This window comes from Vipera ursinii, assembly GCF_947247035.1.
Source record: "Vipera ursinii genome assembly, chromosome: 8".
Lineage (NCBI taxonomy): Eukaryota > Metazoa > Chordata > Lepidosauria > Squamata > Viperidae > Vipera > Vipera ursinii.
The window spans coordinates 5050800-5076033 of NC_139519.1; the positions used below are offsets into that span (position 1 = coordinate 5050800).

The following is a 25234-nucleotide window of genomic DNA, read 5'->3' on the forward strand; positions in this document are numbered from 1 at the left end:
TTTCCCAGGGCCGATGTGTGTTTTTTGGTTTGGCAGGAAGGAGGGGTGTGGATGTGTGTGTGTGTGTGTGTGTGTGTGTGTGCACCAGTGTCTGTGTGTCAAATATCAGGGACAGCTGAGTGCAGCCTAACCAGGTGCCAATCAGCCATGGTCCTCTCCAAGCTGGCTGGGGAAGTTGGACTGAAGTGGGGATGGATGGAAGGATGGCAGCTGGGAGGCCACAGTTTTGTTCAGCCTGCTCCAGAGACGAGGCTAAAAATGCATATTTCAGCACCAGTTGCTTTTGGGGCTGGGGGTTGGGTGGGGTTTGCATTTTCTGAGAGCCAAGATCCCTTCTTATGAGGTCAGATCTGAAGTCTGTCTGATCCAGAACTGGGAGACTTCTGGATCCCAACTAGAAGTCCTCCTTTTGGGATTCTCTCAGGGCAGCGGTGGAGGTCGTACAAGCACCTTACCACCAGCTTACAACCATTTCTTTATTAACCATTCAAAATTATTGAAACACGCGACTTGCGGCCGTTTTTCACACGATCCGGTGCAGCATCGCCGTGGTCACATGATCGAAATTCAGATGCTTGGCAACTGGCATGTACCTACGACAGTTGCAAGATCCTGGGATTGTGTGGTTACCTTTTCCCAACCTAGATTGGATCCTGCAACATTATCTTGAGACCCCTATATTTGCCTTCCTTTGTGAGAGACACGGGTGGCTAACCGCTTCGAACAGCTCAGCTTTGGGAGTCTTTCACAGCTAGCGAGGCATCCACTTACAAACAACTAAGCCACACCCAACTAGGCACCACATTAAATACTACTCAAAGAATAGCCCAAAGCACACATTCTGGTAGAGAGGAGTTCCCTGACGATGGGCTCCAGCACAAGTCTGAGAGCTCAGAAGACTAAACCTCGGGTCCCGTTGACCGACCCTGATAGCATCCTGAAACCTTCACCTAGGAATGTTAAGGGTTCTGGAAGGAAGACCTTTGGAGGAATGTTTGGTGGTGATGGGCATGTTTAGCCTGAAAAAAAGAGACGACCCCGGTGAAACACGACAGCTCTCTTAAGAATCTGAAGGATGGTCTTCTAGAAGCTCAGAGCTCTTCCTGAAGGCAAGGCAGGAAAAAGAATAGAAAAAGAATTAAACTGGAAGGAGATAAATTTCAGAAAAGGCTATGTGGGTCTCCCGCAGGGGCTTTTTCAAAAGGCAACTGGACTCCCCTTGTTTTTTTCTTGGAAGACGTTCCGCGTCTCAAAATGTCTTCAAGGAAGAACCAAGAAAGTCCCGTCGCCTTTTGAAAAAGCACCCTTGGGACAACCATGGATGACGGGGACAACCTTCAGAGACATTTGCCTCACAGGGAGCCGTGGGGTGCTCAGGAACCTTCTTTAGTCCAGGCTGGGCATTCCGGACTGCTGGCTGACGGATGGCCGGAGGGACAGGTGGGAGACGCCAGCGCTCTCGCCGGCTAATTAGGCCTTGAAAGATGGGATGGGGTGGCTGCTTCGGAGCCATCCCAAGGAGAAGGTCAGGTTTCCGAGTTTCCTTTCGCCAGAGTGATGGAAGAAGCCAAGGCACGCTTCCCCATCTCCTGGGCTCCCAGACAGGCTGCCAGCCACTCGGGAAATCCTGTTCTTCATTCCAGGCAGCTGCAGTTTCCTGAGAGCTTGCCTCTAGCTTTATGTGAAGGCCATTTCTGGAGGAGGAGGAGGAGAAGGAGAAGAAGAGGCGGTGAGGTGTGAATATGCCTATGGTCCTTACAGCTGTTCCTAGGACTTGCTGGGACTTTGTTTCAAGAAGACCAGGGAATGTGCATGCTAAACACAAACATCTCTCCAAAAGCCGAGTAGCATCTGAACAAGTTAGGTGCAGAGAACCACAGAGATGACTTTGCAGAGGGTAGGCAAGGGCAGCAAGCAAAACAAGAATGAAGCCTGGGAGAGGAAAGAAACCTGAGGCGATTTCCCCTGGACCGTGGAAGGTAGAATGGGGAGGAAAGGCGAAGATGCTGTTAGGCTTTCAAGATTCTGTTATCACGTTCTCTATCAATACAGTAGAGTTCCAGTAGTTCTCGTGGAGTCTGTTTTTTCACCTGGCCTACCTTGCAGGGCTGACGGCAACATTGGGAGGGAAGACCACCAGGAAATCTTAGAATAGGGCTGGAAGAGAGGTCTTCTAGGTCTTTTTGTCTACACGACTGTGTCTGGGAAGTCATCAGGAATTCATCTTGACTGGAAAGAAAGTTTACTTTTATAGGCGTGAGGCAAGAACCTCCAATTCCCAGACAACAGGTGGCCAATATGTGAACTTATGAGGGGTCCCTGGTGCACTCTGGGCTTGCTTGTTTTCTTGTGGACATTTCATTACCCAGACTAGGTAATATCAGTGCTAAAATAGCACTGGTGATGTTACCTAGGTTGGGTAATGAAATGTCCGCAAGGAAACAAGCAAGCCCAGAGTGCACCAAGGACCCCTCATGTCAACCCCGAGCTACAAATATTCTCCTTTATTAATGTAAACTTATCACAGGTGTTGGCAAGGTTGCCAAGCAATTCGCCAAGTCCTCAGCCAAGTTAAGAAGGATATGGAGATGAAGCAAGGACGCATCAAGTCTTTGCAAACTTTGGACGGCTTTGACCAATCAGTTGTATTTTTTTTGTATTCTAAATGTGCATAGTATGTGTGCATTTTTTTAAAAAAAAATGTAAGTTTTCTTTCTCCCCCCCCTTTTTGCTACCTCCCCTTATACACACACACACACACACACAGACACACACACACACACACACACAGAGAGAGAGAGAGAGAGAGAGAGAGAGAGATTGTTCTTAAGAGCAGGAGAGAGGCATACGCATTCTATGTTCTATGTTCCATGTGTCCTTCAGCTTTTATGGCCCGGTGCCATTTCCATGCATTGTTTTCTTTATTGCTCTGGCTTTTACCCTCCGTGAAAGCTCCCCACTCTCTGCCCTGGTCTGCCCCCCCCTATCTACCGACAGCTGCGCTGAGGCTGGGTTAGACAAGCTAGAATCTGGGGACAAATGGAAACAGCTGAGAAGCCATCCCGCTGGGAAACATTTTACTCTTTGGCCGAAATGGCTCCAGCTCTGAAATTCAAGGGGGTAGCCCCCCTCATCCTCCCTCCCATCCTTTACAAAGAAATGTTTTAAAGGAGTTTTTCTGCCTGCAGAACTGATGACCTATAATTGAATGTTGCAAACATTTTCCCATCAATCTCAGATGGGTTCCTGCGGAGCTCCAAAACAGGTGGTAACCTATTGGAAGTTTGGTGGGTTGCCCCAGAACTCTCCATTTTGTTCTACGCGGTAGAAAAGAAAAATGATGAAATAATTAGTAAGTATTTTTTAAAAAAGCAAGATGAGAAGAAAATTGACATTTGAGCTGAGGTGCTGGAGAAGGACAACAGAGGTGATCAACAAGCAAGTGCTGGAGCGCATCACACCAGACGTGTCGCCGGAAGGCAAAAATCACAGAACTGTGTCTTCATTTATTATGGTCATGTCACACGAGGGAATTCACTGGAGAAAGCAATGATGTTCGGAAGAGTGAGCGGTCAAAGGAAACCAAAGGCTGCCAAAGATCACGGTGAAAGCTGACACCGGCCAGAGCACAGAAGAACTCAAAGAAGCAGTACGAGAACTGAATGGATAACATCATCACCATCATCATGGAATCGTTAAGTCAATGTGATTTTAATTCCAGAAGAAGGCAGTGTTAAGTTAGATCCACATTTTTGCCAGGAAAAGAACACAAAGACATCCAAATGATCACCAGGGCTTGAAATTGGCTTTTTTGGGAGGCTTCAAATTTAAGTAAAGGCTCTGCGTTGCTGAGGTCAGATCCTGGTGATTATCCCGACATCTGCACAGTCATAGGAGGCCTTTTGGCTCCTTAAATACTCTCCTCTAGCACCGATGATGTTACCTAGTTTGGTAATGAAACGGGTTACCTCTCACCCAGGTGATGCTTGGAGACACAAGTGAAGAAACAGACTAAACCCTGGCTAGCAACCTTTGACCTACGGACCGCATACAGAGCCGAAGTCCTTTGTGGCTTCCGAACTGTTAGGACTGGCATTTTTGAAACCTAAAACCTGAAGTCAAGGCTTTAAAATAGGCTTTAGCAGTGATTCAACAAAGAAAAGAAATCCATGTTCCACAAATTGGGAGGAACAAGCAAACACCCCAAGCATTTGGGTCTATAACACGGGCCTTCAAACTTGGCCCTTTGATGACTTGTGGACTTCAACCCCCAGAATTCCTCGGCCAGGCACGCGTGGGAGTTGAAGTCCACAAGTCATCAAAGGGCCAAGTTTGAAGGCCCCTGGTCTATAACATGGCTGGTCCCACTTTGCATCTCCGTTCTGGCCAGTTTCTCAAATGATAAAGGGCCTCGTGGCCTCCCAAAATTGTCCTCTCTAGACTAAGCCCAAGGTTGACCCTACCTGAAACACAAGAGCTGGGTTCGTTCAGCTCACCAAGCTGAACTCCTCTCCATTTTTTCTGTAATGATTTCTTAATTAAAAGGCAGAAGCTTTGGTGAGCTGCAGCTCTCTTCATCAGATGCGGTCTCTTCCTAATGTTTTTTTTTGTTCCCATTGAAGCTGCCACTACTGTGAAAATATGGTGACACATGGCTTTTTTTTCTAGGGACACTTTAATAAAATAGGTGCAATAACCATGGCTTACTTAGGTGACTGCTTTCCCCTCCCTGCCCTCCCCACCCCCAAAATTAAAGAGACCAAAGAAAGTGTACATAGAGAAGAAGAACAGACTGCTCCACTAAGATTAGTGCAAACTATTTGACCATCTGGTTGGTTTTGAGATGAGGTCACCTTCCGTCAACACCAATCCCTTACAGTCCTGTAAATATGCTGAATTTCACGCCTCTATTTGCATGATCAGTTCTGTGGGTTCCCCGCACCTAGGATTCCCTATCTGGAGAAACAGTTAAGGTTGCTCATGAATTTAGGTGAACTTGTGGGACAACAGGGGCCTGTGACAGGATGGAGATATGGGACAAGAGGTCCCAGCATTTAAGAGTTTTTCCACACAGCCAAAAAACACATAAAGGCTGTAATCATGTATTGGGTTTTGTCTTACTAAAGAGCAGGGGTGTCAAACTCAATTTCATTGAGGGCGGCATCAGCATTGCGGTTGCCCTCAGGGGGCCATCTGGGTGTGGCCAGGGTGGGCGTGGCCTACTGGGTGGGCGTGGCTAGAGTGCGTATGGCCTACTGGGTGGGCGTGGCCAGCTCTACATCGTTGGCATCAAGGGGGCCTATGGGGGGCCTGGGCAGGAGTGGGACAGATCTGAGGGTCTCTGCCAGAAGGAGGGTCTCTGGGCCAGGGCCAAGGCAGTGGGGGCCGTTCCCTCACTGTTTCCAGGATGGCTTCGCGGGCCACATGAAACCACTTTGCGGGCCGGATCTGGCCCCGGGGCCTTGTGTTTGACATGTCTGCTAAAGAGTATCACGTGGGGTTAATGACTGGAAGGTTGTTTAAGCAGGGAAGCTGGCTAATGGCTCCCAGCTCCTCAGACAACCCGTCTCCAGCGCCGCCATTGGCTGCTTCTAGGGTGGCAACAGGTTGCTTTAAACCTATTGGCCGCCACCTGGAGGCCAGGGTATAAATAGCTGCATTCACAGCCCTGTTTCTCAGTTCAGTTCCTGTAAGCAAATAAAGAATGATTCTTGGTGAACTCACTTACCTCGTCTTGTCAATCAAGCAAAGAACCCAGTATATAACAAAGGCCATCTCAGCTGTGGTGATCCATCACAAGAAAATCCATAAAAGCAAGAATATGCAAAAAAAAAAGTTCAAAAGGTAGACCAGAATTTACCACCTTGAGTTGAATTGAACTCCAGACTTTTTGGGTGCAACGCTTGGCCTAATTTTTTAGATGCCCCTGGAGGTAGAAAAATACCCACTTGCCACCAAGGTCACCCTTTTTCACAGGCAAAAGCCTTCCCCAACCAACAATCAACATTATAGAAGATGCCTAAAAAGGCTTTCATTTTATAGCGACAAAAGTGTATCTCCCTAGGAAGCAACCAGAGAGCAAAATCCCCTCAGGATAAAGACATCTCCCTAAATCACAATGCTACGCCAGACACACACACCCCATAAAATTTCATACCTAGGAAGATCTGAACATCTCAAATGTTCCTCACAACCAAAGCCCATTTTGGATTTCCACCCCTCCTCCAGACAGGAACATCTTAATTTACACATCTAAACGTGCCTCACATCAAAGTCCGTTACTTCATGATCTAAGCCTTAGCTTTCTAACCTTGAAGATATCTTTTGATTGCTGTACTCCATGTTCTGCTTTCGGAATGAACTCTGGTCTCTCCTTCTAGTGACTTACCCTGTCGATGTATGCCTTACCTGTACGAAGGATGGTTGCAGGAATTGGGTGGTTAGGACGCTGAGCTTGTCGATCAGAAGGTCGGTAACAGCGTTCCGTGCGCCTTTGGCGTCTAGTCATGCCGGCCATATGACCACGGAGACGTCCTCGGACAAGCGCTGGCTCTTCAGCTTTGAAACAGAGATGAGCACCGGCCCCTAGAGTCGGAAACGACTAGCACGCATGTGCGGGGGAACCTTTACCTTTACCTAGTCCGGTGAAAAGAAGGACTAGAGGAAACATGATAGCAGTCTTCCAATATCTGAGGAGCTCCTAGAAAGATAAGGGGGTTCAAATTATATTTTCCAAAGCACCAAAAGGCAAAATGAGAAACAATTGATGGAAGCTAAGAGAGAAGCAACCTAGAACTAAGGAAAAATTTCCTGAGAGTGAGAACAATTAACTAGTGGAACGGAAGTTGCCTCCAGACGTTGTGGCTGCTCCATCACTGGAGGCTTTTATGAAGAGACTGGTCAGTCATTGATCTTAAGTGGTATAGGGTCTCCTGCTTGAGCAGGAGTTGAACTAGAAGACCTCCAACATATTCTATGTTCTATGTGTTCTATGGAAAACCCAGCTAGATGCAGATCCAGGATTTTCTTCCAACGTCCCCATCCCCTAATTTCTGCCACATCATGAATTCTTTTGAAGCCCTCAAGAGCTTGAATACCCTTTTTATTTGCCATTCTGGCTGCTCTTAAGATAGGCTTAGTCCAGCTGTGGATTCAGCCTGAAGAGATGACAAAGTGTTAGAGATGGCTTTAGAAACAGATGGGACCAATTCACCCGCATGTGATAATCTTAGCCGGGAGAGTAGGAAATTGCGTTCAGGCTTTGTTGATATCCTCATCGCTCTTGATAAGAAGAAAAGGGTTTACTGATGCTGACAGTTGGGATTCAACCAACGGAGGGTGGTAATGGCATGGACAAAGGGCCAAACTTTCATCTTTGATCTCTGCAACTGATGTAGGATTTAGAATGCTTAAATAGGGCTATGGAGCATAAGGCTGCCAGTGGATATTAGTTGCCGGGCAAAATGGACTATCCACGAATAGAAATAACAATGAATCCTGAGTGCTACAGAAAAGGAAAGAGCAGTTCCTCTCACGCCTTGCTTAAAACAGAATAAAGGAGTTGGAAGGGACTTTGTAGGTCATCTAAGCCAACCCCCTCCCAAGCAGGAGACCGTAAACCAGGGGTCTCCAACCTTTTGGGCACCAGGGACTGGTTCCGTAGAGAGAGGTTTTTCTGCGGACTGGAGGGGATGTGGTTTTGTGTGCTGCCTGCATCCTGCAGATGGGGCTTTGCTTGTTTGTGTGGCCCAGTTGCTGGCATGCTGTGGCCCAGTACTGGACCATGGACCAGGGGTTGGGGACCCCAGCCCTACAACATTTCTGACAGATGGCAGTCCAGTCTCTTCCTAAAAGCTTCCAGTAATGAAGCTCCCACAACTTCTGAAGGCAATCTGTTCCATCGCTTGATTGTTCTCACTGTCAGAAAAATTCTCCTTATTTTTAGGATGAATTTCTCCTTGATCAGTTTCCATCCATTATTCCTTGTCTGGCCTTCAGGTGCTTTGGAAAATAGGTTGACCCCCTCATCTCTGTGACAGTCCCTCAAATAGTGGAAGACTGCTATCATGTCTCCCCTGGTCCTTCTCTTCACTAGACTAGCCACGCCCAGTTCCTGCAACCCTCCTTCATATGCTTTGACCTGCAGTGCCCTGATCATCTTTGTTGCTCTTCTCTGCACTCTTTCTAGAGAGTCTCAACATCTTTTTTATAGTGTGGAGACCAAAACTGGATGCAGTATTCTAGGTGTGGTCTTGTCTGAGGTTTTGGCTAGTCTCTGCTGAAAGCAGAATGTGGGATTAGCTGGCCTGTGGTACACTCCAATGGGGGTTTGTTGGGTATAAATAACCTTAAGGGTGCACCATAACTAATGAGCATTCTTCTTCAAGGATGCGTCCACATTGAAATGTACAGTTTAGGTCTGCCACTCCAGACTTGTGGATAAGGAATGGGTGCTTATGGAAATAAGATCTCTTTGGATAGAGGTATATATATGGAAATATAATGAAATAGGTCCCATTGGATAGAGAGCTACTACATTAGGAATATGGGAACGCTCCCCTTCTTTCCAATAGGCTAGTTTTCTAAGTGAATGGAGTTCTCTTTGCTCTTTGTCCTGTGGAACCTCCATCCCTTCACTCTGACACGACATAGCTCAGGGAGAACATAGAATGTCAGAGTTAGAAGGGACCTGGAGGTCTTCTAGAGGAGACCTTATATCATTTTAGACAAATGGCTGTCCATTCTCTTCTTAAAAGCCTCCAGTAACGGAGCACCCATGACTTATGGAGGCAAATTGTTCCATTGGTTGATTGTTCTCACTCTCAGGAAATTTCTTAGTTCTAGGTTGGATCTCTCTTTGATTAGTTTCCATTTATTGTTTCTTGTCCTGCCTTCTGGTGCTTTGGAGAATAAATTGACACACACACACTGCCCTCTTATTTGTTGCAGCCTTTCAAATATTGGAACACTGCTGTCGTGTCACCCCTGCTCCTTCTTTTCATAGACATACCCCATTCCTGCAACTGTTCTTTGTATGTTTTAGTCTCCGGGCCCCTAATCATCTTTATTGCTCTTCTCTGCACTCTTTTCAAAATGTCAACATCCACCAAAAGTGCATGCAGTATTCCAGATATGGTCTTACTAAGGTTTTATATAGCAGTCACATGATCTGGATTCTATCCCTCTGTTAACGCAGCCTAGGATTGCATTGGCTGTTTTTGGTTGCTGCTCTTAGGCATATGGTGTTAGCCTACAATGTTGGGTTGAAAATATATTAACCATAATGCTATGACTTTAAGAAGTTAATTGGCCAATGGGTGTGTAAGTGTTCTCATGGCCATAAGAGGGAGCTAGGAACGTAGCTTCTCTCTCTCTCTGAATTCACTGATCTCTACTATTACTGTTTTTGCTCTGCTGTTGGTTTACTACTGTTGTAAACCTGAACTGTGTATTGACCTCTGGACCGGTAAGAAGACTTTGTAGTTTGGATTACTCCTTGGACTGTTGCTATTGTTTATGACCTGGACTGTTTATTTTTGACTGTGCATTTTTGTTTTTACACCACCTCAAAAGTAAACTACTTTTTGCTTTTACAACTCAGTGTATTCTTGTGTGACTCTTGCTGCTCTCAGTACCCTTCCTTGTCTGTGCAACTCTTTGGTAGCACAAGGAGATCTCTGCACAACAAATTCCTTAACAGCTGCTACACACTGCTGGCTCTTATTTAAGCCATGGTCCACTAGGATTCCAAAATCCCTCTCGCAGTTTCTGTTACTGAGCCAGGTTTCACCTAATCTGTACTTTCAGTTAATCTTGCCTAAGTGTAAAACCTTGCTTTTCTCCACATTAAACTTCATTTTGCTGGATAGAGTGCAGTGTTCAAGTCTGTCGAGATCCGTCTGCATCTTGAGACTGTCATCTAGGGTGCTGGCTCTTCCTGCCCTCCTAGTTTCATCAGAGAATATAGGTGAGAGGAGGAGAGAGACGCCAGAGAGCCCTGTGGGTTCCTGTCTGCCCCCTCACCACCTTCCATGTCCTCGGCCTTCTCCTCCTTTGGTTGTGAAACTCAAACATGAGAACCATTTTAATGGAAGACTATTTGGAGCTAGGCTGGGCTCCCTGCCACTTTGACCTTTTGGACAAGCTAAATTTGTTCTTCTGCAAACAAATCACATTATTTATAGCTGTGATGACAGGCCTTCAGGGCAGCAGGGGCCTGTGGTCCAGTGGAAATGCGTGCCCCATCCAGCCCAGGAAAATGAGGGCATCGATTGGACCCAAAGGTAATGAACTATGATTGACAGTAATCCCAGCTAAAGAGGCCGGGATTAGCTGGTTGTCATTACAAGGGACCCTCTAACTCAAACCAGCTGCCATTCTGATTGATGGTGGGATTTGGAATTGCCCCCCCCCACCCTTGGCACAGCAGGGCGCAGAGCATCAGCCGGGCATAAATAAACCTGCAAAGGTTATTCAACAGTTCTTGGCATCAGTGCCTCAAGTGGGTCCTGCTACTACGAGTTGCAAATGCACCAGCTATTGTCACATCACACCTTCCTCTTACGCTTGTGTACCGTGTCCCTTATTTCCCCCTTCTCATCTTAAGGAAGCCAGTTGGAACAAAATGGCAACTAACTCAGATTCTTCTTGTCGATGGCACCAGGTTGCACAGATTGTGGGTTAGGGTATTAGGGAATTGAGAGTGAAAGAAATGGGTGAAATTAAGAGGTCCACTCTTGTTTCAGCCCATATATATTTTTTAAATGCCATTTATATCCCACCCTTCTCCGAAGACTCAGGGCGGCTTACAATCTAAAGCACAATGTGCTTAGCAATAGCCTTCATTCTATGTATATACCTGCTTATTAGGGGTTTTCGGGGGGCCCAAGCAGCATTATTACAAAGTCAGCTTATTGCCCCCAACAATCTGGGTCCTCATTTTACCTACCTCGGAAGGATGGAAGGCTGAGTCAACCTTGAGCCTGGTGGGACTCGAACCTGCACTAATTGCAGGCAGCTGGTGTTACTTAAGGAGGCATTAGCCCACTGCTCCACCAAGGCTCTTTTTGTGTGGAGTGCACCACAATGAGGCTAAGGCTGGGTCATCCCTTCTCAGGGAGGAGGCACAACTTCACCAAATGTTGGCGCAAAGCCCCCCCCCAAAGTATTTCCAAGAACTCTATTGTGTCTTGTTTTGAACAGACACAGCAAACCATCAGTCTTTGCAGCTCATTTCCCCAGAATGACTTTGTGGAGTAGCCATTCCTTGTATTAGCACAAACACCACCATAAGATTGGATATCCATGTCGCCAGTCCCAGTCCTGCCACTGTCTGGCCGATGTGGCATGCTAAATGATGGTCTCTTGGGGGCTTTGCTGCTGTCCCCCTTCAGCACATCACAAGTCAGGAGGAAAAGCTGGGACCACAGCATCAAGTGGGATTGGCATCACTGTGCAATTCCATCATCTGGAGACTCCACCACAACTTTTCTAGGATGGTTGATCTGCTCTCCGCCCAATTCCCCATCTGGACATGTCACAGATTAAAAATAATGTGAAAATAAAGTCTCATGTGGAAAGATGGTTCCCAATCTTAATTATGCACCTGCAGACATTTTTCAAGTAATTGAGAAGTAACTAATTATAATAATAAATATGATTTGGGGACTGAAGGCTAAAATATATGAATGACGGAATTGGGTATGTCTAGACTCTAGTCCAGGGGTAGGCAACCTCGGCTCTTTTATGACTCATGGACTTCAACTCCCAGAATTCCTGAGCCAGCTTGGCTGGCTCAGGAATTCTGGGAGTTGAAGTCCATGAGTCATAAAAGAGCCGAGGTTGCCTACCCCTGCTCTAGTCTAATGAAAAGCAGGATCAGGGGTGACATGATAGCAGTGTTCCAATATTTGAAGGGCTGCCCCAAAGAAGAGAGAGTCAAGCTATTCTCCAAAGCTCCTGAAGGCAGGACCAGAAGCAACGGATGGAAACTAACCAAAGAGAGAAGCAACCTAGAACTAAGGAGGAATTTCCTAACAGTGAGAACAATTAACCAGTGGAACAGCTTGGCTTCAGAAGTTGTGGACGCTCCTTCACTGGAAGCTTTTAAGAAGAGACTGGACAGCCATTTGTCTGAAATGGTGTAGGGTTTCCTACTTGTGCAGGGAGTTGGCCTAGAAGACCTCCAAGGTCCCTTCCAACTCTGTTATTGTGTTATTCTCTTAAAGTCATACACACACAGGAAGATAGTAGGGCAAGTAGAAGAAAGCAACTCATACTTTGATTGTGAAATTAATTATGTCCTCTACAGTGGTGTAATTAGAAAGGGGTAAGTGATCCCTTGTCACTTCTCTTTCCTCTACCAGGAAGAGTGGAAGAGACTGAAAACTGACAAATAAAGGGGAATTGGCAAATAGGCAACAAATTCATAGTTGAATATCCATGATTGTTTTCAGGGCAGTGCAACAAGGAAAAAGCACAGCAGCTGCATCTGAAGTTGAGGCCCCTCTGCTGATGCTGGAGGCCCTGGCATTTCAGACAAATGGCTGTCCAGTCTCTTCTTGAAAGCCTCCATTGAAGGAGCCCCCACAACTTCTGGAGGCAACCCGTTCCACTGGTCAATTGTTCTCACTGTTAGAAATTTCTCCTTAGCTCTAGACGGGCCCTCTCCTTAGAGGGATCTTCAGTCGACAGAAGATCCAGGAATGATCTGATGTTTATTAGGGTGGCAAAGGGACCAACAATGTCACTGTAAACGGAACAGATCCCTCATATTGCCACCACCTCCTCCTCCTCCTCTTCCCTTGAGCTGCTGCACCAATCTCAGTTAACGTGGCCAGCTTGGATCTTGTTGCCCACCTCCTGCTGCATAATCCTCCCATGACATCCCCATAATTGCCATTTTATTCCACTGCAATGTGACACCTCATAAGGAGATTTAGAGAAGGACTCTGGGGTCGGAGAAAGACTGTGGGTGGAGAATTCAGGGGCACTGCCATGTGTTAAGTTAAATTTGGAGTCCTTCTACAGACTTTAGTGGAGTTGCTGTGGATTTACACCACCGTCCAAGCAGGTGTCAACAGCCGTCCTGACTCCCAAGCTTTTAGGAAGCAGCGCTGGCATTTGAGTCTAACTGCTCATGTCCAAATGCATTTCATGTTGCTTGTCAGGCTATCACTATGTTTGTTTGTCTTCCTTCCTTCCTTCCTCTGTTCCCTCCCCTCCCACAAATCTAATGTATGCTACAAATGCACCCATCAAACATCTGCTCTACTCTAGTAATGGGCAGGGGCAAAAGTTTAGGTCCTCTTGTAAGTGTACAGTTAAAATTGCACAATATGCTAAGCCAGGGTTTCTACATCTGTGTTTCAAAAAGTTCAGAAAAACCACTAGATGGCAGCAAAGTGATACAGAAAGCTGACTCTTTGCTACCATCCTGAGGCCAAACAAAGTTTTGCAGCTTATCACTGGTAACCTTAGGCTTAGCACACTTAACTCAATGCGCTCTCCTGCCTTCTAATGATTAAGATGTTGTAGCCAGGCACTTCCTGCTACAACGTCTTCCATTTCCATAAAAGTAAGCTCTTGGTTTGCCCATGTATTGTTTTCAGGGAATTTAAATGGATTGCTGCAGTTTTATGTTTTGTGTTGTGATTACGATTTGACTATACTATGGCAGAAGTAGTGAAAAAATTCCTTGGTTGTCATCATGTAAGGCTTTTTCCTGTTTGGAATGTAGGACCCCTCTGGAAAATGAGGAGGGGGCAGTTCTTGTTCTCCAAATTAATGGCTGCAAAAGGTTTAAACCACAGGGGAAATTGGCGTAACCTCTATATTTCCTTTTCTTGCTGGGACGCGGTAGAACATTCTGGGGACCAACTGTCCAAAACCAGGATAAGAATGCCGGGTGCCCTGAATCTGCAAATGGGAGGCTGAATTTGATGTCCTTTTAAGGCCAGCTGTGACTTCACAGTCACTCAAGTAACAATGGGAAGGGGTTACTAGTGTAGCAACTAGCAGCCAATGGGGCTCCCCGAAGGCTGGAGAAAACCTGGGATTGTGACTTAGGATGTGATGTTCTGTGGTGCCAGGAAGGAGCAGGCAAGGTATGGAGCATCCCTGGTTGAAGATGCGCTGCCCCTTAAAAAAACGCATGCCGCCAGAGGTAGGTTGGGGTGGGGGAATGAGGCGGCCCTGCAGGGCTGCTAGTGAGGTTGCTGTCTATATGAGCCCTGGTGGCGCAGCGGTTAGAAGGCAGTACTGCAGGCTACTTCTGCTGACGGCTGACTGCCAGCAGTTTGGCAGTTCGAGTCCCACCGGGCTCAAGGTTGACTCAGCCTTCCATCCTTCCGAGGTCGGTAAAATGGGGACCCAGATTGTTGGGGGGCAATACACTGACTCTGTAAACCACTTAGAGAGGGCCGCAAAGCACTGTGAAGCAGTGTGCAAATCTAAGCACTATTGCTATATTGCAGCTGCCAATTCTAGACGCAGTTTCTGAGTTTTTAACAACAATCCAAGACACATATTTTGTTTGTTCATTGATTTATAAAATTTATGTCACCTATCTTACCTTACAGCAACCAAAGATGCAGTTTATTTATTTAAAAATTTATAGGCCGCTCATTTTGCCTCGAGGTCACTCTCGGCGGCTTATTAAATCCCACGCCTCACTTTTTCAGCAGTGGCAATAATATCATAGGAGAAATACCAGGGATGGATTGCACTAGATTTTTTTGTTTGGCTTGACTCAAAGAACTGCTGAAAGAGCTGGCTAGAAAACCTGAATTTCTGCTCCTGTACAAAACAATGAGTGTCAATGCCCAGCAATCGAGAGACACAAGTGCCTCAAAAGTACTGATATTAAAACTGAGGACAGTCGAAAGATGCAGAGAGCAGTCACGGACAGGACTTGTATTAAAGACTGAGCCAGGGACCCGGGCAAGAGAGGCATAATTTGCATCACTAGCAACATGATCGCCAAGTGCAGGAAATCAGGAGCTCAGGCAGTTCAAATGAATACAGGTCAATCCCAATATTTATGTTGCTAACAATTGTTAAAGTGAATTTTGCCCTGTTGTAGGACCTTTTTTGCCACGGTTGTTAAGTGAATCACTGCAGTTGTTAAGTTAGTCACATGGTTGTTAAGTGAATCTGGCTTTCCCACTGACTCTGCTTGTCAGAAGGTTGCAAAACATGATCCCGTGACCCAAGGACACGGCAACCGTTATGAGTCAGTTGCCAAGCATCCAAATTTTGTTCACGTCACCACGGCGGCCGCTGCAATGGTTGTAAGTGTGAAAAATGGTCACACGTCACTTTTTTCCAGTGCCGCTGTAACCTTGAACAGTCACTAAACAAACCGTTATAAGCCAAGGATTTTGCAGGGATCTAATCGGTCCCCAAGGGACGCGGTGGCTCAGTGGGTTAGGATGCTGAGCTTGTCGATCAGAAGGTCGGCAGTTTGGCGGGTCGAATCCTGAGTGCCGCGTAGCAGAGTGAGCGCCTGTTACTCGTCCCAGCTTCTGCCAACCTAGCAGTTCGAAAGCACCTAAAAATGCAAGTAGAAAAATAGGGACCACTCCGGTGGGAAGGTAACAGCGTTCCGTGCGCCTTTGGCATCTAGTCATGCCGGCCACATGACCACGGAGACGTCCTCGGACAAGCGCTGGCTCTTTGGCTTTGAAACGGAGATGAGCACCGGCCCCTAGAGTCAGAAACGACTAGCACGCATGTGCGGGGGAACCTTTACCTTTACCTTAATCGGTCCCCATCCCGTTATGAGATGAGAGAAAGCAAAATGGCACCTTGGAAGGAGGGTGAGATATGTTGTTGTTGTTCAGTCACTAAGTCCCCGTCCTCCGCTGCCTCCTGAGGTCTGGCCAAAGCCCACTGCACCAGTGAGACTGTCTAACCATTTCGTCCTCCGCCATCACTTTCTCCTTCCCTCTTTCCCAACATCAGGGTCTTTTCCGAGGAGTCCTCACTTCTCATTTAGCAGCCAAAGTATTTGAGCTTCAACTTCAGGATCGGGGTTGATTTCCTTTACGACTGACTGGTTTTTTCTCCTTGCAGTCCAGGGGACTCTGAAGAGTCATCTCCAAATTCAGACTTCAGGTCAATTCATTACCAAGAGCTATGAATGTGGTGAAATTATGCTCTGGCAATGTTAATCAGGCGCTTCCTACCTATCCATCCCGTGAATCCTTACGGCAGACTCCCTCACCTGCTGAGTCCAGATGCTGGAAAGCTTTCGGCATTCTGGAAATGTCTTGGGGTTCCCAACTGGGATCCTGACAATTCTTTTCTCAGGGTAATTGGAGGCTAAGAAAGGCTAACACCCATATTTAACTTGCTTGTCCCATCCTGCCCTCCTTTCAGCTCCTTTCTGGTGTTATAGATTTTCAGTTCTTGTTTTGAAGGACTGCAGTTGGAACGGTGCATATTATTCTGTTGAATCCACCGGCAATTTCCATAAAATTATAACTGCAATTTTATTTACCTCATAGTTCCTAACGTGCATATTGTTCCCCAGACTGCTTCATAACAGACCCATTTTTCCCTTCTTCAGCTAATTCATTGATAAGGTACAGCTGTAATATAGACATGCACCACACACCCTCAAGTTGGGCAAGCATATTTTTTTTCAGCCGCTGGAAAAAATGCAAACCTATTCATAAAAGCTTTGGACTAGACACCCCCTGGTTTCATCTCTCATGAATTTTTCTTAATAATACTAAGAAATAATAATTGCTATGGTCATGCATCTCATTGTAGCAACCTCAGGCAGTTAATAGCATAAAAAGACAGAATGTGGAAGATATTAAAACCACAAGACATGTAACTTGTAAGACAGGGTTCCCCAACCTGTGGGCCATGGCCCGATACCAGTCCATGGCCTATTGGCCACTGGGACATGGAAACGGCTGGCAAGTGCATGCACGTATGCATGCACCCTCAGTTGCACTAGCACTGCTGTGCAGGCGCTAGCGGCCCTGTTTCTGCATGAATGGAGGCGCTAGCATCACCGTTGTGCACGCACCGCGCACATTTCCCTGCTCCTCCCTTTCCCTCCAGGCTGCCAACCTGGAAAGGCTGGGGAGCTCTGGTGTAAGACAGCCAAGATAAATTTGATGGTACAGGTATTCCTCGACTTACAACAGTTCACTTAATGACCCTTCAAAGTTACAACGGGACTAAAAAATGTGACTTATAATCATTTATCAAAGTTATGACCTTTGTAGCATCCCCAGGGTCATGTAATCAAAATTCAGATGCTTGGAAACTGGTTCATTTATTTATGACCGTCGCTGTGTCCCACCTGATGCCCTTTTGAGACCTTCCGACAAGCAAAGTCAACAGGGAAGCCAGATTCACTCTTAACAACCGGGTTACTAACCTATCAACTGCAATGATTCACTTAACAACTGGAACAAGATAGGTCGTAAAATGGGGCAAAACTCCCTTAACAAATGTCTCACTTAACAACAGAAATTATGGTCTCAATTGCGGTCGTACGTTGAGGACTACCTGTATATATTTTAAAAACCCAATGAATAGCTACATAAGGGCAGCCGTTAGTTTAAAATAATACTTTTCTCTTTCTTGCCTGCCCTTTGAATAGTTTTCTCATTTGTGCTTCCTTCCAGAGACGACCGTTTTAAACATGGCCATAGTCCCTCTACTTTTCCTGGCTGCCCTAGCATTAGTCCATCACCCCCTGTTGGTCAATGACATCACAGATTTGGCCACACTGAATCGTCTCCAGGAGCATGAGGAGCGGCTGACGACAGAAATGGGGCGTCTCCAGGTGGAAATGGACCAAAAGAACTGGAACTGGGGTCTCAAACAGAACCGGGAGCAATGGATCACCGATGACCAAGAAACAGGCGACGGCACCTGGGATGGCTGGCCTTACGTAGGGCTAGTTATCCTCATCCTGTTTGGGTGCTGCAGACGCACCGCTGAGAAGGAGCCCAATGACGATTCTAGCACAGACAGCTCCAGCAGCACCACCAACGGAGAAGATTTTGAAGACACTGACCAGGAACCTGAGGATTATCAATCCAAGCAAAAATTGCTGGAGACTTTTTATGAGCAGCACATCGAGACGGGAACTGGTGACATGCCCAGCTTGTGTGATTTTGTGGAGATGCTAGTGAATGATTTGATTGAAGAGAGTCGGAATCAAAATTTACTTCTGCTGGAGAACTGCATCGGGGTGGGCAGCGCCTTTGAAGGATGGTCCACGGAGGTTTCAAAGACGTTCTGTATCCTCGTGCCTATATTGCCACCCAAGGGCCATTCCTTTCAAATTGAGACAAGTGACTCTGAGGGTCCTCCGGGTAAGCACGGCCACATCTTGGTAGAGGTAGAGTGCATGTGTAAGAGGGAGAGGCTGCTGGGGGACGTGGTGTGTTCCCTTCATCACCCGGAACGAGAACTGAGCCAAGAAGAGCAAAGCAAGTCCCTTATGCACGTTCTTTGCACCCGTTCCCATTTGGATGGGGAGAAAACCATCCAGTGGTTCCAAGCTTTGGTAAACAAGGTCTGGGATGCTCTCGGTCAGAAGTACAATTTAAGTCTCACCATCCAGGATTCCAACAAAACCTGCCGGCTGAAATTAGAACTTCAATCCAGGAAGGAGATCTTTATCGATATCTTACTCGGAGTGCAGCAAGGAGACTCTCTGATCTTCCTGATCACCCAAGATGACCAAAAAGACAGTCTGAATGGTATGGTTTGGCATAGGACTTTTGCCGTTCAGGAGCTGCTCTTTTTCAAATGGGTGAGCCAGCGCGCTCCCAAGGACAGCTGCCACTTGAAATGTCTTCAGATCCTCATCTTTTTCAGAGAGTCTAGTATCCCAGACAAGAAGAACCCGGTGCTCACAAACTATCACTACAAGACTTGTTTAATGCATCTCTTGCTTTTCCGGCCTCTCTCCTACTGGGAACCAGAGCAAATCGCACAAAGACTTCAGGACCTCCTCTTGCATATGAATACTGCCTTGGAAGAAAAATATCTTGAACACTTCCTCATAGGGAACATCTCTCTGCCTATTCAAATCCCTTTGCCCAAGAGCCTCAGAAGCGCGGTCCCTTTCAACCTTTTTGAGTACTTGGCCCAAGACCCACGCCTTCACGCCGAGGCAATAAATGAGTTTGTGCAGGTTGTAGAGCAGGTGAGGACGCTCTGGTTAGCACCTGAAGAATAGCAACACTCAACTCTGTTTGAAAGGCCAGCTTCCTTTGGCTCTTCCCTGAATTGCATATACTTGACAGAGCCCAAAAGGTCAGGAGCATTGTCTCCAGCAGTGAAACAAAGATGGATTAGATGTCTCACATCCATCGATGATCCTGGAATGGTATTTGGGTATGCTTCAAAATGATCTGGGCAAAGGCCAGTAATACTTCAAAGAGCCCTTCAAGTAGGATTAGCTTCCTAGGGCCACCTATTCTTCAATATTTTTCTACATTTTAATTCCAGACAAATTTGCTCTATTAGACTCGAAATAAAGATTCCAACAAACTCCGTGCTTAAGCTTCTTATAGCATCTTTCCTGGACTAATAATCTCCTACCAGTTTTCTGAGTTGTCAACTTTTCCAAACCCAAGCTGAGAATGTTCTGTGTCTCAGATGTGAAGGCTGAGGGGCCAGAGATGGGAACTAGATGGTTCCTAGTTTCTGCAGATAGTCCTTGATTTACCACAATTGAGCCCAAAATTTCTATTGCTAAGCAAGACAGTTAAGTGAATTTTGCCCCCATTTTACAACCCCTTTTGCCATAATTGTTAAGTGAATCACTGCAGTTGTTAAATCAGCAACACAGTTGTTAATATGGCTTCCACGTTGACTTTGCTTGTAAGAAGTTCACAAAAGATGATTCTATGACCCGGGGACACGGCAACCATCATAAATACGAGACAGTTGCCAAGTGCAGGAATTTTGATCACGTAACATGTGGATGCTGCAATGGCTTGGAAGTATAAAAAATAGTCATGTCACTTTTGGCATGCCACTGTAATTTTGAATAGTCACTAAACAAATGGTTCTGAAGTCAAGCACTATCTGTAGAACTTCTCTCTGTGCTGTAAATGAATCTATAATTATAACCATGATTTGTTAGAATTGTAAGAATTGGCAATGGCTGCTGATACCATCGAATCCAAACTCTGCTCAGTAAAACAATCTCTTTGAACCATCACAGTGTCAGAATCCATTTATATCTCATTTCTAACTATCTCCTCTGAGTTAACCCCAAATCTCATCTCCCCCTGGATTCTGCCATCCCAAGGGAGAGAGGGAACAGGCATGGAGTTTTATGGCTTTCACTTCCTTCCTTAAATGTAACCTTTTGTTTATTCCGCCTGCCTGCTATCCATCACAATATAATCAATTACTCTCTCACTAGGCATTTCCCTCTCATCTTATGGACAACTAAGAAAGGGGATGGAAAAAGGAGGAATAAAACTCTCCGGAATCTGGTTTGTTTGGACAACTAAGAAAGGGGGTGGAAAAAGGAGGAATAAAACTCTCCGGAATCTGGTTTGTTTCTCGGGATGAAGTATGAGGAGGGTGGAAATGATCCTGCTGCAAACGGACTGTTATCTCTCCTCTCCCACAAGGGGCTTATCACCTGGAGCTTGGCTGATCCGGAACTGGGGTGGGGTTTGCTTGGGGACACTTTAAAAATATCGATCTGTGAGGGGATTCCTCAGATCCTGTCTAGCCTGCCTGCTATCTTCTATTTCTTAGTACAAGTTCCTGCTTGGAAAATCTTGTCTCCAAGAGTCCTACTTTCTTAAGATGTGGGCTGAAGTGGGTTCTGACACAGCCAGGGTCTTTTTTTGAAAAGGTGCCTTTTCAGTTCCCAAATCTGATGAGAGACTCACGGTAGTTTTTCTCCTCAGCAGTGGAGTCTGGATTAAAGCGTTCTTGTTGATGCCAGCTATTGAGCCTTTACTTGGAATTCAGAGGATTGCTCACTCCCTTTTTTGATCACTGGCTCTGTCAAACTGCACTCAGGACGCTTCTTCTAATGGTCAAATAAAATTCACCATTCTTTAATTAAGATTGCAGGTAGTCCTCAGCTAACAACCATAACTGGGATTGGAAAGTCCATTGCTAAGCAACGTGAAGTGAGAAATCATGTGACAATGCTAACTTACAATTGCAGTTTCTGTCGTGGTTTTTAAGCAAATTGCACCCAGTTGCTAAGCGTGGTGTCAATGGACTGTGACTTGCTACTTTGTGCCCCCTCACCATTGACTTTGCTTGTGGGAAGCTGTCAGGGAAGGTTGCAAATAGCAATCATTTATTTTATTTAATTAAATTTCTATACCGCCCTATTCCCGAAGGACTCAGGGCGGTTTACAGGGCAGAATAAAATACAATATAAAAATGATATAGAATTAAAATACATTAAATTAATTAAGCCCAATTAAAACATTTAAAAAGCTAAAACCCCTTCAGTCCAGGCCTGATAGATCAAAAAACCAGGTTTTCAGGTCCCGGCGAAACGAATGCAGATCGGGGGCGGTCCTACGTTCCACGGGTAAATCATTCCAGAGGGCAGGCGCGCCCACAGAGAATGCTCTTTCCCTAGGAATAACCCGCCGGCATTCCCTAACCGGCGGTATCCTGAGAAGGCCCTCCCTGTGGGAGCGCACGGGACGAAGGGAGCTTGATGGCGGCAGCAGGTGTTCCCTCAGATAACCTGGACCCAAGCCATTAAGGGCTTTATAGGTCATCACCAGCACCTTGAATCTCAACCAAAGGGCAACCGGAAGCCAATGCAGCTTGCGGAGTAGAGGTGTTACATGGGAGTATCGGGAAGCCTCCATCACAACTTGCGCGGCCACATTCTGCACCAGTTGAAGCCTCCGAGTGGTCCTCAAGGGCAGCCCCATGTAGAGAGCGTTGCAGTAGTCTAAACGGGAGGTCACGAGCGCATGAGTGACTGTGCGTAGGGCGTCTCGGTCCAGATAGGGTCGCAACTGGCGCACCAGGCGAACCTGGGCAAAAGCCCCCCCTGGTCACGGCTCCTATATGATCTTCTAAACTGAGTCGTGAATCCAGGAGGACGCCCAATCATGTGACCATGGGGCTGCTGTGTGACAGCTGCAACTTTGAGGACCGGTTAGAAATCTCCTCGTTTAACACCATTGTATCTTCAAACTGCCAGTGAATGAACGGCAGTTGCTTGTATCATACATTCTGGGATAGGGACGTACAGGGTTCTATGTAACAAGCAGGTTGTATTTTTTTTTATGGCAATACCTGACCGTAAAGCCCAACAGTACTGGGAAATCCCAAAGGTGCTTTTCTAAGAGGAACTGGACGGAAGAAGCTTCTTGGATGAGAAGCGAAACGTCTTCAAACAAAAACAAAGAAAGTCCAGTTGCCTCTTGAAAAAGCACCTTTGGGACAACCATGACCTGGATGACCGAGAACCTCCATAGACAGTACTGGAAAAAGATTCAGTGCGGAATGCAAGACATTCTAAAAGTCGTTAATTCTATTCCAAATGAGATATTTTACCATATATCTCTTAATCTTAAATATCCTTAATGCAACCTAGAACTAAACAAAAATTTCCTGACAGTTGGAACAATTAACCAGTGGAATGGCTTCTCTCCAGAAGTTGTGGGGGCTCCGTCACTGCAGGTTTTTAAGAAGAGATTGGACAGCCATTTGTCTGAAATGGTCTCCTGCTTGAGGCGGGGATTGGACTAGATCTCCAAATTAATCCACATTCTATTATATTCTTCAAGACACTGCACTTCCTCCTAGTTATATATTATATTATAGATTAATGGCGGTCAGAATTCCCTTTTCTTGGAAAGAAATCTTTGATTGTTAACTTCCCATTATTTGAAAGCCATAATGCAATGGATATAGCCAAGAATCCTATTTGTACTTAGCTTTTGAAGCATGACAAGCTAGATTACAAAGGAAAAAAAGAACAAATGAAATGATCCTTTTTCCCCCCTACAAAACCATGTGCAGTTTTTCCTAAAGCCCTTAAAAAAAACAACACCCTTCTGAGTATGCAAGTTATAGGCTGCTCCTGGCAAATAAAGCAGTCGCTCTTTTTCAAATACAGGTAGTCCTCGACTTACATCCCACAAGCCCAAACTTCCTGTTGCTAAGCAAGACAGTTGAGTTTTGCCCCCATTTTGTCACTGTTCCTGCCACAGTTGTTAAGTTAGCAACAGGGCTGCTAAGCGAATCGCGCCCAAAATATACAGTGCTAAGTGAGACAGTTGTTAAAAGAGAATTTTGTCCCATTTTGTGATTTTTCTTGCCACAGTTGTTAAGGCAGGGGTCGGCAACCTCGGCTCTTTTATGACTCGTGGACTTCAACTCCCAGAATTCCTGAGCCAGCATAGCTGGCTCAGGAATTCTGGGAGTTGAAGTCCACGAGTCATAAAAGAGCTGAGGTTGCTGACCCCTGTGTTAAGGGAATGACTGCAGTTTATTTATTTAATTTATTTAGATTTATATACCGCCCTTTTTTCCCGAAGGACTCAGGGCGGTTTACAGGATATTTACAAGAAAATCAATACAAAAGTGAAAACAAATGAAAAAAAGATTAAGTGAAACCCTGAGGGAAAAAAATAAAAACCCAGTTGTTAAGTTAGCAACGCAGCTGTTGAGGGAACCCGGCTTCCCCCTTGATTTTGCTTGTCAGAAGGTCGTCAAAAGGGGTCATGTGACCCGGGGACGCCGCAACCGTCGTAAATGCGAGTCAGTTGCCAAGCGTCTGAATTTTGATCAAGGTGAACATGGGGGTTGCTGCAAAGGTGGTAACTACGAAAAACGGTCAAGAGTCACATTTTTTCAGTACCCTTGCAACTTTGAACGGTCACTAAAGGAACTATTGTAAGTCGAGGACTACCTGTAAGGTGGTTCTCTTTACCCTTTCTAGCTCTATGCACCCCGTCCATTCCATGTTAACTCCGCCCACCCAATCACGCGCCTTTTCAAATCCGCTCCCTGCGTGATGACGTCACGCATCTCCAGCGCCTGCGTGATGCGGCCGCGGGGCGATTCAAATTAGCGGCGTCTCCAGAGCGAGGAGAATTCATGGCCGACGACGCCCGGGAGGGGATCGTCGCCTGAAGACTACCAGCGGCCGCGACTAGTCCTCCGAAGTCCGGTGAGCGAAACGCCTTGTGGGCTAGAAGGGAATGAAGAAATTAAAAAACTCCTGCTGAGGTAAATTCTGCAGCCGCGGCTTCGGCAGGAAGATAGGAAGCGCGCAGAAAAAAGGGGCGGGAGAAATGTTGTCTAGGGAACTGCGCGCTGATTGGTTTGACGTGAGGCGGGGCGGGAATGTGAACTGATGGGCTATTCGACGATTCATTCGGCTCAGCTGAGCGCGGCACACTAAACTCGCCGTCTGATTGGCTAAAAGAGCCAGGTTGGGTATTCTAGCCGTTTGAACAGGAAGAAGTGCGCACGCGCTAGATGCCTCGCTTAGTTCTGGTATTTCAACCCGTGTTAACTTGTGAACGTCGGGGTTCTTGAATTCTGACTTGTAACAACCGGAGATCTTGCAGTTGCCCAAAATGCACGTACAATAAACCGACAGCGACTTTCCCCGCCCTGCCTCATCCGTCCACGAGTGGGAACTACGACTCCCAGAATGCTTAGCCACGGGATGACTTCCGAGAATTGCAGTTCCGACGAACTCGGTTTTCTGGGAAGCCTATCGAACAGTGTCTATGTCAGGGATGGTCCCTTGTCACATTCTCGGTGCTGCTGTCAGGCCTGCCAGCACTTAAACCTCTCTGTTTAGAGGTTTGTAAATCTGTCAGAGTGCTGTAAAACATTACAAAGCAGTATATAAGTCTAAGTGCTATTGCTACTTAATGGATCTCCCCAAGAGCTTAAATGGACTCCAGAAGATGGTAGAGGACAGGAAGGCCTGGAGGAACGTTGTCCATAGGGTCGCGATGGGTCGGACACGACTTTGCAGCTAACAACAACAACTTAATGGATCTGCAGCTTAGTTACTTTTAGCCTCTTTCTCCTAAATGCAGCGATCGTTGGCTCCATTTGTTGAAAAAGGTATAATTTTATTAGAAGTCAAGTGTATTGCCATAATGCACAGCCAGAACTGAGAATTGTGCACCAAAATCCCTGTTCAACTTTTTCCTCCCTTAATTGCCTTGCATCGCTGACCTCCCCATGGCCAATCATGTTCAAGTAAGATGTTTTCAGAAGG

General features: G+C 46.2%; 1 protein-coding gene across 1 annotated transcript; it reads left to right on the plus strand.

Annotated features, from left to right (window-relative positions):
* Positions 1 to 17665: 17665 nt before the first annotated feature.
* ITPRIPL1 (ITPRIP like 1) lies at positions 17666 to 19216 on the plus strand (the record flags this gene model as incomplete). The annotated part of the gene is made up of 1 exon (XM_083368289.1): positions 17666 to 19216. One exon carries the CDS (start codon positions 17666 to 17668, stop codon positions 19214 to 19216), a length of 1551 nt encoding a protein of 516 aa, XP_083224415.1.
* Positions 19217 to 25234: the final 6018 nt, after the last annotated feature.